This window comes from Paramisgurnus dabryanus, chromosome 11 (assembly GCF_030506205.2).
Source record: "Paramisgurnus dabryanus chromosome 11, PD_genome_1.1, whole genome shotgun sequence".
Classification (NCBI taxonomy): domain Eukaryota; kingdom Metazoa; phylum Chordata; class Actinopteri; order Cypriniformes; family Cobitidae; genus Paramisgurnus; species Paramisgurnus dabryanus.
The window spans coordinates 14526922-14544098 of NC_133347.1; the positions used below are offsets into that span (position 1 = coordinate 14526922).

The following is a 17177-nucleotide window of genomic DNA, read 5'->3' on the forward strand; positions in this document are numbered from 1 at the left end:
TTTATTTTGTTGTTCATCATCGTACCACACTTTGTGCTGTGTATTTAAAAGATATACGTACATGTGATCTTACGTACAGGGGGCGCTCTCGTAAGCTCCGTTTCCTTTCCTGTGACTTTCATTTGTATTAGCAAGCAGGGAGAGACGCACACGGGATAGCGCGTGAAATCACCGCGACCCGGAACCGAGCAACTTTCCAACACTCACATTCCAAGCATATCTGGATCCACTGGCATGAATTAATCTCAACGAGTCGATTCGTTTCGAGCATACGCGTGCATGCTCGACCCGATAAGGTTGTTTACTACTTTAAATCTCGTTGATTTTTGCACGACAGCTCAACTGCCTTGAATCACTGGCGAAGCGAGGAAAAGCAGAAGTGTGTGAACTCGCCCCGGGGGCTCGTTCTGCAGGCATGTCGCAGAAAGAAAGACCCACTTTCTACCGACAGGACGTCAACAAAACCATATGGGAGGTCCCCGTGCGCTATCAGAACTTGTCTCCGGTCGGCTCTGGTGCATATGGATCCGTTTGGTAAATATATTTCTGTTGTTGTCGATGGCGGAACGTATGTCCCATTTATTCTCACGGGCCCACGGTGTTGCACCGCGTTAGCAAACTTGCTAATAAGACTAAAGTCTGCTACACAAGAAGGGTCAAGAGTCGCCGAGTTATATTTGGTTAATCGTGTTTGTTTTTTGTAATTTATCTTTTTTTTAATGCGTGCGTTTGTGGTGAAAAACATGCAAAGTCAAGCATGTTGCATTTCCCATCTCGCGCGCATGTATGCCACTTGTTTGGAGGTAATGGACCTTTACCGCACACTGTATAGTGCAATGTTTTTAAATGTGATTCTGTACACCGAGTTAAACGTCTTAAGGTGGTTTAAAATATAAAATTACATTTGTTTATGCACTGTTTTGAGTTATACAGGATAGTGTGGTCTTAATGGGGACATCTGGTGGGCTCTGTCCTGAATGAGGTCACCCCATGCAGCATGGCTGCATTTCATATCCAAGTGAGCTGCCTACCTAGGGCGGCGGTTGCACTGTAGAGCGATAATAACTATCGTAGTCGCTGTATTCCTTCGCTGTTCACGTTTCTGTTTCTACGAGTTAGCTCTGCTTGTAAAATCACCATCGTTGTCGATGATTCAAAGCACTTAATTACTTGTTTGACGGTTGTAAGACCCAAATGATGGAGTTCAACATTGAGCTCATCTTATTTGTGATGCCTCTGATTGCTCATCATTATTATTAATGGTGAGTAGGGTTGTCACGATTATAAATGTGCAAAACAATAAATAATTAAAAATAGGAAAATTAATTGTCATACACATTGCCATATTTTCTGTGCTTTTCTTATCAAATGCCACACATTATTAAACCTCCTTTCTAAATTAACATTGCAACATAAGATTAAATTACTCCGTGCATTGTTTGAATATTAACGTACATATAAGTAATTTTTCAAAAATGTGACAATTCTGTAAATAGCAGAAATAATCGCTATAAAGTTACCATAACAGAAAGTAAAGTAAAGTAAAGTTCTAGGCCCGTATTCATAAATTTAATCTTAGTGCAAAGAGTTGCAACTAGTGACAGAATTCCAAGAAAATTCTTAGAAATCCGGGCGTTTCCCTTTAAAATGAAAGAAAAGATCATAGTAAAAAAAAGAAGCAATTTAAAAGGCATCTTAACCCTTAAAAATTGTTAGGAGTATTGACGAGGACTTTTGAGATACTTAAGAGTTTTTGTAGCAGAAGGGAAAGTGGACAAAACGCGAAGAGGGAGACAAAAGGTATTGCACACAATGCATTACAGTGAGTTAATAAGACACAATACATTAGATCGTGGCGTGCAGGGATCATGTTTGTGACAGATCTTATTAGAGACATGCTTTTCTGATGAGATGCGCATGACAATCACATCCTATATATTGCCCCGCCCCTGCGTGCGTGTGTGTTTTACACAGAAAAAAGTATACCTGTAACACACTTAATAAGTGCAGAGTAAAAATGTTAAGGACAGCTGGCCTTGTTTTTCCAAAAGTGCGCAATGTTTGTGGTTGCCTGAAATAGTCATGCTTGGGTCAAATTTCTGTGACCCTGTGATTATTTAATACTTGTGACAGCACTAGTGATGAGGAAGTTTGTTGGTGGTTTGTGCTGAGATTTCCTCACACTCGCCTGGGACTTCTTTAATTGAACTAAAAAAAATATTTTGTGTGTTCTAGAAACATGCTGATTATGTATTTGAGGAAGTCAGTAATAGTTTTCAACAAATAAACACTTCTGTTTTTTTTGTTGTTGTTAAAATCATAACAAAACCCATGCATTGCATCACTCTTTAATGTTTGCAAATCATTTCAGAAGGGTCTGTGTGATATTAAACAGCCAGGTGTTTTAAGGCCATGCTCATTTTCTAAATGGCTCCTTTTACTGAGGGTAGACAGGTTGTTTATGCACCAAAGTGACTGTTAAAAGTTTTGATGCTAGGCAACCATGCTATCTAGATTATGTTTCACTGGAGCCTTATTGTGTCCGTGTAATTGAATATTTGATGAACAGATTGCATGGAGTTTGAAGTGCCATGCTCATCTCTCAGTCTCTGCAGTATATTTAGCAGCTACATTATATCTGAAAGTAGATTTTAAAACATTAGGCCTATAAGTTAAACTTTAGAAAAATATGCTTGGTACTTCGTGTCCTAGCCTGTTTATGATGTGATTGCAGTACGTATGTTTCCCCCTTTAGTTCCCTTTGCAAATCTCTGTGGTTTTCTCCATAAAGGAAGTGAGAACCTACTGTAGCTGATGTTTTTCTTTTTAGGGACAGAAGCATTCATTTCAAGTTAGTGCCCTTGATTTGCATGCTGACTTTAACATCTAACAATCTTTAAATTCTGTCCTGCTGCAGCATGTTTGAGTTCCAGTTATGCAACAAATCTGCGTCTTATGCAAAGCGTGACTGCATGTTTGAATCATATTTTCCTGTGTTGCAGCTCAGCGTATGATGAAAAAACTGGGTTGAAGGTGGCTGTTAAGAAGCTGTCACGGCCATTTCAGTCCATTATCCACGCCAAACGCACCTACCGGGAATTACGGTTACTCAAGCACATGAAACATGAGAATGTGAGTTTAAATCCTTGATATTGTCAAATCCATAAGACTTAAATGGATTGTTCTGCTAAACACAAGGGAAGATAGTTTTAGAAATGTTGATAATCAAGCAATTTAGGAACACAATTAATTTCCATACTATGGAAGTCAATGGTGCCCCAAAACTGCTACAAACATTGCTCAAAATATCTTTTTTTGTGTTCAGCTGAACAAAATAATTTATACAGGTTTGAACCAACATGAGGTTGAGTAAGTGATGAAAGAATATACATTTTACTGGTGAACTATCCCTTTAAAGATTATGTTTAAGTCATTGAAATGATTAAAGGATTTGTTCACTCCAAAAATATAATTTTCTCATTATTACTCACCCTCACTATATGACATAGTTTCTTTAGTAAAACAGAAAATGTTCTCAGTGACATTTTTTCATTATAGGTGCCAGATAAGCACCACATGTCTATGTATATAAAGCCATACAGTATATATTTTTTAAAGATAATGTTATTCACTGTTTTCCCTTTCCACTATTATTACTGCACTGCATGTGGATTTAGATAAATTAATTTGGTAAATGGGTAAGTTACAAATATGTAAGAAATAATTCATGACGTGGCGTGGAATATTAGAAAATAATTCACACCCAAGCTGGTAATTTCACTGCGGGTGTTCATTATTTTCAAATGATTAAAAGGACCAGACTCAAATTAGGGATGCACCGATAGGATTTTTTTGGGGCCGATACCAATACCGATTTAAACAGACAAATTCTGGCCGATGCCGATACCGATATTAAACACTTGTATACAATACTATACAGTTGGTCTATTAGCTAGTTTATTTCTGCATCAAAAAATTTTTACTGAACATGGATTGGATCTAATTAACATTCAACTGACCAACATAATAAGAGAGGCACAAATTAAGCTAAAACAAATATAAAAAGACAGCATGACAACCTTCAAAGGTGGTTTTTGCTATTCAGCATTTATTTTATTAACAACATTAACTCATTTTTTTTTACATATAATGGAATTTTTTATGCAGTTAATTAATAAACAATCGGTATCGGCCTTTCTCGTGCTATTGCCGATATGGCGATGGTTTCAAATTCACCAAAAATCGGCCGATAAATATCGGCGGCCGATACATCGGTGCATCACTAACTCAAATATTTTGCTTATAACATGCTTACCCCATACATTGCTCTGGTGGTTATTTTTAAGGCATTTAAAGGATTAGTCAATTTTCTTAAAAAAAATCCAGATATTTACTCACCACTATGTCATCCAAAATGTTGATGTCTTTCTTTGTTCAGTCAAGAAGAAATTTAGTTTTTTGAGGAAAACATTCCAGGATTTTTTTCATTTTAATGGACTTTAATGGACCCCAACACTTAACAGTTTTAATGCAGTTTAAAATTGCAGTTTCAAAGGACTCTAAACGATCTCAAACGAGGCATAAGGGTCTTATCTAGCGAAACGATTGTCATTTTTTGCAAGAAAAATAAAAAATATTCACTTTTAAACCACAACTTCTCGTCTTCCTCCGGTCCTGTGATGCACCAGTGCGACCTCACACAATAAGTCATCACGTCAAGGGGTGACGGATGAGGTTTAAAATGGCCCGCAAATGTGTGTTTCATGTATGTAACACGTGACCTTTCAACATCATTACGCAATTACGTGAGGTCGCGCTGGCTCGTCACACAGAGGATGAAGAGAAGTTGTTTAAAAGTGCATATTTTCTATTTTTCTTGCCAAAAATAACAATCGTTTTAGACCTCGTTTGAGATAGTTAAGAGTCCTTTGAAACTGCAATTTTAAACTGCATTAAAACTGTTAAGTGTTGGGGGTCCATTAAAGTCAATTAAAAAAATCCTGAAATGTTTTCCTCAAAAAACAAAATTTTTTGCCATGAAAGACATCAACATTTTGGATGACATGGTGGTGAGTAAATTATCTGGATTTTTTTAAGAAAATTGACTAATTCTTTAAAAGATTAGGTTTTTGTTATCGTAAAGAAATGCATAGCCGTGGAACATTTCTCAACCAATCAGAATAAAGCATTCAACAGCCCCGTTGTATTATATTTAGTAAACTAACATAAAAACTTATATTTTTCTTATAATATTCATGTTTGATTTTGCAAGTTCATAGTTGCCATCTGAATATGACCCCTGGGCATGATGGGCTGATTTTACAGTTTGGTTAAATTTAGCAATCTAATAAATATAGTCTTTAAAGGAGACATTTCACTTTTTTAGACTTTTTTTAAGATATCAAATACATTTTTGGTGTTCCAGGTATGTGAAGTTCTAGCTCAAAATATCATATAGATAATTTATTATAGCATGTAAACATTGCCATTTGTGAGTTTGAGCAAAAATGTGCCATTTTTGGGTGTGTCATTTTAAATGCAAATGAGCTGATCTCTACACTAAATGGCAATGCCGTGGTTGGATAGTGCAGATTAAGGGGCGGCATTATCCCCTTCTGAAATCACACTGGGAGCCACATTTCAATGACCTATTTTTTCACATGCTTGCAGAGAATGGTTTATCAATACTAAATTACTGGGTTGATCTTTATCACATTTTCTAGGTTGATAGAAGCACTGGGCACCCAATTATAGCACTGACTAAAAAAGTCAGATTTTCATGATATGTCCCCTTTAATAGACCGCACTAGTGTCCTGTCTGTGCTGGATATTGTCATAAAAGCATAATTCACAACGGTCTGTACTGCACAATTTTTCAACAAAGTTGTAAAATGTCAGTAAGTAATGGCATATTTACAGTAAAATATCAGTTTATAGCTGACTTTGGGTAATCTGGAAATGGTCTCATAATATAAATCCTTGTCTTTGTGTCTTTTGCTCCTAGACTGAAATATAATTTCCCTCGATGTAGCCTTGAAAACGATTTAGCCATAATTCTGTCATATAGGTTTAAAACTAGGTCATTCTTTTATTAGTTTCTTAATAACATTTAGATTTTTCCATCTGACAGGGAATAGATGTTGTAATTCCAGATTTGCCTTGTCAGGTTATGGAATGAAATCTTACTGCAAGACGGCACATGCTGTACTAAACAATCATCATTTGTGCTTCTAGGTAATCGGCCTTCTGGATGTTTTTACACCTGCGACCAGCCTCGAAGAGTTTAATGATGTGTAAGTTTATTCTGTTACATTACTAAGCAAAATATCCAGAAGTATGACAAGCTGGCTTTGATTTCATTATGTGTAACAAATACATTCATAGCAAGAAATTATTTTATTTCAGAAGCATAAGAAAAGAAAGTTAATAGTCAACTGTCTAATCGGGAACTACTTTTTAAGTGTAATGGGGGCGATTATTTACATTTCATCCTGGCATGCCGGTTTGATCTTTTCAGGAAGGCTTGGCTTCCAGTGCTGGCAACATTGCAGTATATTGACTCTTTAACCCCAATAACTAATACATTAAGCAAAATAACGCGTTATTAATCCCACATTCTTTGTTACATGATCATAAGCGTGTTTTCAGATGGGCTCTAACGGTTTTATGGAGATTGGGGTTTCTCACAGAGACAAAGCTATTTGTGCTTGTTGGCTCCAGCCTAGCAGCCAGGAGTTAGTGGGGAATGCTGCCGAGGAGCCAGGTTGTAAAACCAGATGCTGCATTCACTTAAAATCAATGTTACTGCTAAAAATAGTCCTGACTCACAGTGATGGAAGAAGGGCATCCATACTCTCTCACCCACCCGCCTTCCAAAACTAGCAAACCCGTTTGTGCAGGAACAGGGTGCTTAACTCTGCCAGGAAAACAAGCACGCCATGTCTTCCTGTAAATATAGACATTTCCAGTGCTAGGTGACATCTCTGTCAGGGTTTGTGTGTGCGTGTGTGTGTTCTGCTGTGTTTGTGTGATTGCACTGCATCGGTAAGTTGTTTTATTTGTGTGTGTGTGTGTGAAAGTTGTCGTCATTTTCTTAATATCTGTAATGCTGTTTTTAGGCCATAAATCTGTGTGGGGGTGGAATATATTTGTTTATTATTCCTAATGCTGAGTGTGTCTGTTGGGTGGAGAATGTTTTGGGGATTAAGCGGGGCTTATTTTAAGCCCTGCTGTGTGTCCAACCACAGTCTCTGTTTGACCTGTAGCCCCGCCTCATTGTCAAAACTTGTAGAAAGATCTTTGTGATACCATGAGGTTTTTGTATACACAGTGTAGTGTAATACAATTTGGGAGGCCAATACAGTTTTACATCGGATATATATCACTAGTATAATATCAATCTTTAACGGATATTATTTTAATTCTTCATTTTTGTTTCATTGGCTGTCAGAGATATCTTGTGTTTTATGCAAACACTCTTATTCACTACAATATGACATACATAAAGCTTATCGGGGTTTAAATCCAGCTCGCATAATTTTTCAATCCCACCCCCTCTCTTCTCCTTACAGTTTTATGGATTCGCTTCTACTTGCATTGTTAATAAATTGATAAAATTAGGAACATAAAAAATGCATGCAGCTGCTTCTGTATGTTTTCTTAAACTGATCCGACACACTTGGCTGTTGGCACTAGCCAACATATCTCTATGACCGAACGTCGTGCTTTAGCTTGAATCACTGTTGTTAAAATAAAAAAGATTTGCCAGAACAGGACATAATGTTCCCTTCATTTTAGGTCTAGCTGTCACTTTAGAGATGATTGGGTACAACAGTTGTTGATGCTTACATTTCTCTTCTGTTCTGGTTGGCAGGTACCTGGTGACTCATCTCATGGGCGCTGACCTAAATAATATTGTAAAGTGTCAAAAGCTGACCGACGATCATGTACAGTTCCTTATTTATCAGATCCTGCGAGGACTTAAGGTGACATTACATATTGTATTTGTAACAAACTAAAAAATAAATGTCAGATTTTACTCTAATATCATCACACAGAAATTGCAGCTTTCAACATGTTTATTGTTATGGATGTTTATCATCATGCCTTAGTTTTTGTTCCTGTAAAATTAAAGTTTCTGTGAAGTGATTATTTTTATTATGATATTATTTTAATTTTGCTGCGTGTTAGTGTAAACCACAAATCTGAATGTTGGTTTCTTTTTATCAGTACATCCATTCGGCAGACATCATTCACAGAGTAAGTATTTCCTCTGGCACAGTACAAGTGGCCTGCAGGCTTTTTTGGCAGTTTTCGTGACAACCTTGCTGCATGCCCAAGCTCTCTTTTGTCTTATGATTATAAAGTAATTAAATATTTTTAATTTTATATAGAATTGATTTGTCTCAAAGGGATTCAAAATTCACACAAAAAGTGATATTCGGTTACCATTTACTCACACTATTTGTAGTTGTTTGCTGAATAATATAAAATAGTATGAAATATATAATGTAAATAAAATATGGTATGAAATAAGCAGTTAATTAATATTCACTTATTGTTTTCCAGGACTTAAAACCCAGTAATCTGGCAGTAAATGAAGACTGTGAACTTAAGGTGAGTCGTTGGTAACAAATTTGTTCAATTGTCACTTACTTCAGACTCACTGTGTTCTGTAAATTCAAAAGTTTCTCTCCTCCTTCCTCTTTCACTTTCTTAGATCCTTGACTTTGGTCTGGCTCGACACACAGATGATGAGATGACGGGGTATGTGGCCACAAGGTGGTATCGTGCACCAGAGATCATGCTTAACTGGATGCACTACAACATGACAGGTAATGCAACTCCACCCATATGTCATACAATAAAGGTCAACCAGTTTATTGTTTGCTGATACAAAATGCAGGAATTTTAAAGAGTGTAATATAATGTTGCTGTAAGTAATCATGCTGATTCACAAGAAAACAGCTGACACCACCTTTAAATACAACAATAATATTTATTAACCTGTATTTAAAGGATCTGAAAACCCTTTAATAGAATAAAAGCATTATTAGACCAATATAATTCTAGCACTTTTGAAAAACATCTATAGACCATTTCAAAAGATGTAAACAACACTGGTCTAGAAACACTTCCTGTTTCATTTTGTGACTGTTTTTTATTCATTTCACATATATAATTATCTTTAGGATGTTTGTTTAACTTTTTGGTTCAGTTCTATATGCTCTGTTGGACGTATTTCATCCCAATGTTTATCTAGTGTTAAAAAAATTAAACAGGAAGTGCTTCTGGACCAGTGTTGTTTACGTTTTTACCTAAAGTTTTGAGATGATGGGATTATATCACAAGTTCTGCATGCAATTTTCTCATTAGCTGGGTTTCCATCCAAACAAAAAGCGAATCTTTTCAAAATGCGCAAAACATTAGGTGTGTTTCCATCAAGTTGTTAGAGCGAATGATGGTGGTATTGGCACTTAGTAACCAACAGTAAATAAATCAAGGCACGCTTAGAAAATGGAGACAGGACTGCATTTAGTTACGATTGAAGTTATAAATTCACTAGCAGTGCCGCTTGGAATTGCTAAACTGGATGCTATGCACAGAAGAAGAAATGCTGAATTTTTGAATTGCAGACAGTAGCAGCAAGGGCATTACGACAATGTCAAGTAGAGGTCTTCACGGGTCCACTTAGATCCGAAAACCCGAGGTCCGACCCGAGTCCCGATCGGGGTTCGGGTCTAAAAGTTTCACATGTGCCTCGGACACGGGTCGGGTACAATAATAGCAGCATCGGGTCTCTTGTAATTTAAAAATGAATGTGTTTTTTCTGAACGGACCCGAGAAGACCCGAACTCTCTCGCCTGTGTGCGTCAATGTCCTTTTCAAACCTCTCATCTGTTTGCCAAGAGCGCTTGCGACATTGTGTGGTTGTCGGAAGGTTCATTTTCGTTGAGACAAACATGTCAGTCAATTATAAATGTACATTTTAGCGGTTACGTTGGTGTCGTCGTCAGATAACAAAATAAAACGAATGGAGCAGCTCGCCAAATTGGTTGCAAGGCCACCGGAGTTTCTTTCTTTCTGTCTGACTGCTGCGCATGGGTCTGCAGAATGCACACACGTCAGTGCCGTTTACATTCGGTTCCAGTCGTGTTAAAAAAAAAATTTCACTTGTTCGGGTCGGACTCGGGTCTTATTTTCTCGGGTTTGTCTCGGGTCGGGTCTTTCTTTAAAATTTTTTTATTTATGCACGTCGGGTTCGGGTATGAAGTGATTCGGGTCATTTTGGGTCGGGTACATTTCTTTGGACCCGAGAAGACCTCTAATGTCAAGCCCCATATATAGGAAAAACAATGTTAGCTGATACAACTAGATGATCAGTCACTTGGGTTTAATGTTTGCTACATCAGAATTTTATTCGGCAAATGCATTTTCATCTCCCATCATTCGCATTTAATCTCTTTCACACAAGTCAAAAACCACCTCAAACAAGGGTAAACACTTTTTTGCAAATTAAAGGGACAATCCACTTTTTTTTTTAAATATGCTCATTTTCCAGCTCCCCTAGAGTTAAACATTTGATTTTTACCACTTTGGAATCCATTCAGCTGATCTTCGGGTCTGACGGTACCACTTTTAGCATAGCTTAGCATAATCCATTGAATCGGATTAGACCATTAGCATCGCACTCAAAAATAACCAAAGAGTTTCAATATTTTTTTATTTAAAACTTGACTCTTCTGTAGTTACATAGTGTACATCATAACATAGCTGCAGCAGGCACAATGATATTACACAGCGCTTGAAAATAGCCCCCTGCTTTTGAAAGTAACCATGGGGACTATTTTCGGACCGTGCGTAATATCACTACGCCTGCTGCAGCCATGTTACAGTTAAAGGGACACTTCACCCATTTGCATTAAGCTTTGTATAGTTAGAACCCCAGTCATGTTTTTGATTGGTCGAGCATCATTTCCTCAGTTGCCGCTGAGACAGGAGAAATACAGATTTGAGTTTTGCACTTCCTTCTTTCAATGATGTAAAAATCATCATTTTGCATCATTGAAAGCAGGAAGTCTAATATCTTTGTTGAGGGAGTGAGACTACAAACACCCCTTTTCTCTGTCAAATAGACACCAAATTCGAAATGTATGTTAAATTTTGACTACAAATATGACGCACTTTCAATAAAGATTAATGTTTCTATGGGTGAAATGCTCCTTTAAGTCCTTGATTATTACGCCAGAATGAGAGTATAGTTCCTAGCCATATTGGCCTAGAAAATTGCAACTTTTAATTTTCTGTCGGTCTTAGTACACAATGTAACTACAGAAGAGTAAAGTTTTAAATAGGAAAAATTTCGAAACTCTTTGGTTATTTTTTAGTGTAGTGCTAATGGTCAAATCCGATTCAATGGATTATGCTAAACTATGCTAAAAGTGGTAGTGCCAGACCCGGAGATCAGCTGAATGGATTCCAAAACAGTAAAAATCAAATGTTCAACTCTAGGAGAGCTGGAAAATGAGCATATTTTTGAAAAAAGTGGAGTGTCCCTTTAAGGGATTTTTATTTGAAATTTGATATATCAGTTACTCGTTTCCTATGCGATACATCAAAATGTGCATAAAATCAGGGGGATGGAAACCCAGCTATTGAAAACACTGTTGGATCAGGAAAAAGCTGTCTGGGTAAGGGGATTGAACTTGCTCTTTCTGTGCTGATGTTGGTACCTCGCTTTGTTTTTCAGTGGACATTTGGTCAGTGGGCTGCATTATGGCTGAGCTGTTGACAGGCAGGACTCTGTTCCCTGGCACAGATCGTATCCTTTTCCTCTTGTTTCCTTCTTGCTGACATACAGTATGCATACTGCAGATTGCATCACGGTTCGGAGGCAGAGAAGTATATCAGTATTATTACATGATTTCCTGGCTCATGAAAACCGGGAAAATCAAAGTGTTGGTTTTCAGATTTAGGCTTTGATGATTAATAAAATGGATATTTTAGGGTTATCTACATTTGTTTGTAGTTCAGTTTAGCTGTTATTATATTGCCTAAATATTGCTTGTATATTTGTGTAGAGTAAACCTTAACATCTTATTTAATCTTTATCTGTTGTATTGGAAACATTAGTCCACAAAATATAGTTTACATTTATTAATTCCAAAGATTCACCGCAGCAATATCTGCTGAAATATTTTCCAAAAAGCTGTATCCAGTAATTAACAACTAGTAATGTATGAAAACTCATTTGACAGAAATGGTGGAACCCTTGATTTAGTGCTTTTAATAAGTTTTTTTTGCCTTATGGTGATTTAAATGTTTTCATCTTCTTGCAGTATGTTCTACTATGGCACAAACTGACACATCTGTATACCTTTCCTCTTTTACACTCAACTTTTGTCTTCTTTGCTTACGTAAGCTCCACCTTCAGACCATGCCCCATGATGCAACAGTGTTTCCAAGGATGTGTGATCTATCAGTATGAGAACATAATAAGCTGTCCTGCAGGAGATGACATGCCTATCTTTGCCTTCGGCACTCTTTTCTATCCCTTATTTCCATCCCAGTGACGATGTTTTTTCATATTTCAGCACTTGCAGCGTGCTTTCTTTCTAGCTTTGCAAATATGACGCTCTGCCTGCTCTTAATGCATAGGGCCTTCAGCCATGGAACAGAAACACTTGCCAAATATTTTACACCTCTGTGCTGCTACCTCAGACTTGCTTTTGCTGTGCTGGTTGAGAATAGTTCATCTCTGCCACTTTTTATTAGCTTGCATGTCTTTTACACAAATGTGACCAAAGCTTCTCTGCTTCCCTGTTCTTAAACACACTTGAAACGGGAATATTTTGTCTTTTACAGGCATCCTCTTTTTCCACAGTGAGCTTTTATTAGTGTTGCCTTAAAAGACAATCTTCAAAATGAGATGCCGTTTATAAAGCTCAAGACTCCAGATCTCTCCTGTTAAGCCACAATAGTTTTCCTATATGTCTTTTTACTAGACATCGATCAGTTGAAGCTCATTATGCTCCTAGTTGGAACTCCTGGACCTGAGCTTTTAATGAAAATATCATCCGAGTCTGTGAGTTATTTGGAGGTTCTTTTATATCGCATGGCTAGAGAAGCTTGTGTGTGTGCTGATTTTTGAGAAACGGAAACTTGATGTCCGCGTTTGGAATGTCTGACTGAATCTAAACAACTAAAATTAACAAGCCTGATTTTATCTTTCCTGTTTGTAGCTGTGCAGTATCTCTTCTTAATCTATGTTACCTATTATACACTTCCTATCCAAAGCATGACATATTCTCCTGTGTGAATGCAGTTTGCATGCCAAACTGCATCTTTCTCTTTCTTTCTTTTTTCTTTTTCTTCCTTTCCTAGAGCAGTGGAGAACCGCAATGTAATGTCCGTAAAATATTTAAAGGGGACATTTCACAAGACTTTTTTAAGATGTCAAATCTTTGGTTTCCCCAGAGTACGTATATGAAGTTTTAGCTCAAAATACCATATAGATAATTTATTATAGCATTTTAAAATTGCCACACAAAAATGTGCTTTGGGTGTGTCCTTTTAAATGCAAATGAGCCGATCTCTGCACTAAATGGCAGTGCTGTGGTTGGATATTGCACATTAAAGGGGTGTTATTATCCCCTTCTCACAAGGGGAGCCAAATTTCGACCTATTTTTTCAAATGCTTGCAGAGAATGGTTTACCAAAACTAAGTTATTGGGTTGATCTTTTTCACATTTTCTAAGTCTATAGAAGCACTGGGGACCCAATTATTGCACTTAAACATGCAAAAGTCATTTTTTATGATATGTCCCCTTTAATAGATATGCATTATGCTTAATTTAAACTCCTTGACCTGGACTTCAAAGATATAAACCAGCTTCAACAGATAATGCGACTGACTGGAACGCCACCTTCCTCTCTTATTAGCAGGATGCCTAGCCATGAGGTGAGCTCGCTGTGGCCCAGCTCCCATGTGCAGAATACCCATCATGCCCTTCACTTCTCATTATCTTGATTCTTTTATATTTTCTGTACAGTAAATACATGCACATATAGAATTAATGCGTTTAACAGTTGCAGTATCGATAGTAGGATCTTCTCCACTCTTTCTGGGGGTGACTGCTTGGTACTCTGTCATGCATTTATTCAATGATTTGTGTGAGCTAAAATCCCTGTCGTCGCCACTACAGACACCTATGCTTTCTAAAGCTGTTTGCTTGTTGCATTATTCATTTGGCACCGCATACTAACACCGTGGGTTTTATGATTCACAAGGTTAGCAATGTATGTGAAAAACAAGCTGTTGATGTTGTCAATTTGCAAACTGCTAACATGCATGATTTTTGATCTTGGCGTGTAGAAAACAAATACAGCTTAAAGGGATAGTTCATAATTTTCTCACGCTCAAGTTGTTCGAAACCTGTATGAGTTTCTTTATTCTGTCGAACACATGAAAAGGTATTTTGATAAATATGGGTACAGTCAACTGTGTGCTTACCGTTTGACTTCTATAGTAGGGAAAACAAATTTGTGTGCGCACCATTATTAATCAAAATAAATTTTCTTGTGTTCAACTGATTAAAGAAACTCGTACAGTTTAGAAAAAGTTAAGCGTGAGTAAAGGATGGCAGAATTTTAATTTTTGGCTCAACTATCCCTATAACTTTTAAAATTTGATTGGCTGATTTGCTCACAATTCATTTGTTTCAATCCACAGGCTCGTACTTACATCAGTTCCCTTCCTCACATGCCCAAAAGGAATTTCGCTGATGTCTTTATTGGGGCTAATCCACAAGGTAAAGAGGCGTGTGGGCTTGTGTGTATATATTGGGAAATTAATATAAAAAAGTATTATATAATTTAAAAAAATAAATAAATAAATATTGTAAATAAGGTACTTGTATTTATTTAATATATTTGGAAATTTATACAGATCTGTGTTTTTGTTCAATATTTACTATTTATCAACACAAAGAACTCCGATGCAAAACCCTCTAAGTCCGTATGACATGTTTTGTTGTAACTTAGCTTTTTAACCAAACTCTTAATGGATTCTTCCTACAAACCGAACTATCTGAATGGCCTATGACCAGGAATAAGTGCATTTGAAGTAAAAGTATTTGATGAATTTATAATACATACTGAAAGCATTCGGTCAATATCATCTTATTTTTGACGTATAGGTGACGTTTAGCGGCATTTGGATCTGAGCTCTTTATATGCAGTCTTTAGTGTGTGCATTTTCTGATAAGTGCTAATGATTCCTAGTTACATTTGTTATTTCTACCTTTATAGCTGTGGACCTTCTGGAAAAGATGCTAGTTTTGGACACGGATAAGCGCATCACAGCCGCTGGGTCTCTGGCACACCCATACTTTGCCCAGTACCATGACCCGGATGACGAGCCTGAGGCTGATCCATTTGACCAGAGCTTTGAGAGCCGCGAGCTTGATATTGAAGAGTGGAAACGTGAGTCGAATAAAGAAGACAATAACGCTCTGTTTAAGTGTAAAATAGCACTTTTTGTGCAATTTTGTGTAGTATGCCATTTTGTGTAATATGCAAAATTGACTGTTCTGTTAATCTCCTTTTGGTTCTCAGGATATCAATACAGGGATATTTTATGTGCCCTATTTCATAAAATTAAAACATTAAGGGGTGGTTTCCCGGACAGGGATTAGTTTAAGCCAGGACTAGGCCTTAGTTTAATTATGAAATAGAACTAGTTTTTAACAAACATGCTTTACTAAAAACATTACTTGTGTACATTTTGAGGCAAAATGAAGGGCACTGATATATTTTAAGATATGTCAGTACAAGTTGTTTTCAGTTTGGACAGCTCTTACATTTATTTTAGTCCAGGACTAGTCTAATCCCTGTCCGAGAAACCACCCCTTAAAACAATAATTGAAGAGTTTGGTTCCAAAACAAGATAACTCGGATTTTAATCAAAAAGTTTAATTGTGCTACTTAGCTGTGTTTTTTTTACTTATGAAGGCTTAGATCAAAACAAACCAACTGCAGTTTGATTGATATTAATTGGAATGCACAATAAAAAAAACATGATTTTTGAAATATTTCTAATTTTGGAACTGAACTTTTAAATAATTCTGCATTACTAATGTTTTTGTTTAAACTGTAAAGTTGCACAGTTTCTTATACAGTTTTGATGTACGCTTCATCTTAATTTGTTGGTTTGACGCACAGGTTTGACTTATGAGGAGTTGATAAGTTTTGAACCGCCAATCCTTGATGGAGATGAAATGGAATCTTGACCTTCTCTGCTGGATGGCAATCAAACCACCTTTACTACTTTTACAGTAATGCTGTAATTTGCAGTATTTTTATCAGCCAGTCAGTATGACTTTCGTCCTTTCATTTATTTTGCCCTTTCACTTTTAATTTTAGTTTTAAATGTTGTCTGCCGAATTTGCAAGGCCCAAATAGAAGAAACACATGTGTAATGATGAATCATATTACAACGTAAATCTTTTCAAAATTTGTAAGTGTGGTAGAATTAGTGTACATCACAAGATTATCAATTTTTTGTTACTTGGGTCAGTTTTACGATGTTCATGTATAACATTCATGCAAGTCCTGATGTAAATGTAATATTTCCCTGAACTTACGTTTATTTAGTTGTGCTGTTATGATTTTCCTTTAGTAAACCATGTATCATGTTTGCAATATATTAAGAGGATTTGTTATCTAATAAGCATTATTACAACATACAGTTTGCCCCTCATGACTCAATTTGATAAAAGTTGGACTGGTATGAAAATTTTGTTTTTGGGTATTGGTGATATATTCATGTTATTTGTAAATACAAGTTTCAGTCTCATGCAGGTGTTTTTCTGAACTTTTTCACATCTTTGTGTATGTTTGTTAATGGTTAAAGAGTGTGTGTGTGTGTGTGTGTGTGTGTGTGAAGTGAGGTTGCTACTGCTGTATGGAATCTTCAAGTTGATTCTGACCTAAGTAGCAATTTTTAAAATGTTATTAATTGAAACCAGAGTAAGATATTTATATACTGTTAAGGAGGTGATATTTATGAATTTAAAAGGCTGCATATGTCTTTAGCACCCATATCAGACTAAGAAAACATGAAATTAAACACACCATTGTTTACTGAAAATAAAGGCCGGAATTTTTCAGAAACTTAA

General features: G+C 36.6%; 1 protein-coding gene across 2 annotated transcripts; it reads left to right on the plus strand.

Annotated features, from left to right (window-relative positions):
- The first annotated feature begins 108 nt into the window (after nucleotides 1-108).
- mapk14a (mitogen-activated protein kinase 14a) lies at nucleotides 109-17173 on the plus strand. Of its 2 annotated transcripts, none has more exons than XM_065246988.2 (12): nucleotides 109-534; nucleotides 3003-3132; nucleotides 6235-6293; nucleotides 7874-7985; nucleotides 8230-8259; nucleotides 8569-8616; nucleotides 8720-8834; nucleotides 11750-11821; nucleotides 13005-13084; nucleotides 14732-14810; nucleotides 15310-15483; nucleotides 16222-17173. In XM_065246988.2, the coding sequence occupies exons 1-12, from the start codon at nucleotides 416-418 to the stop codon at nucleotides 16287-16289; spliced, it is 1086 nt and encodes a 361-aa protein (XP_065103060.1). In that variant the 5' UTR covers nucleotides 109-415; the 3' UTR covers nucleotides 16290-17173. The 2 variants fall into 2 exon arrangements, with proteins under 2 accessions (XP_065103060.1, XP_065103059.1); XM_065246987.2 differs by lacking the exon at nucleotides 13005-13084 and adding an exon at nucleotides 13881-13960.
- Nucleotides 17174-17177: the final 4 nt, after the last annotated feature.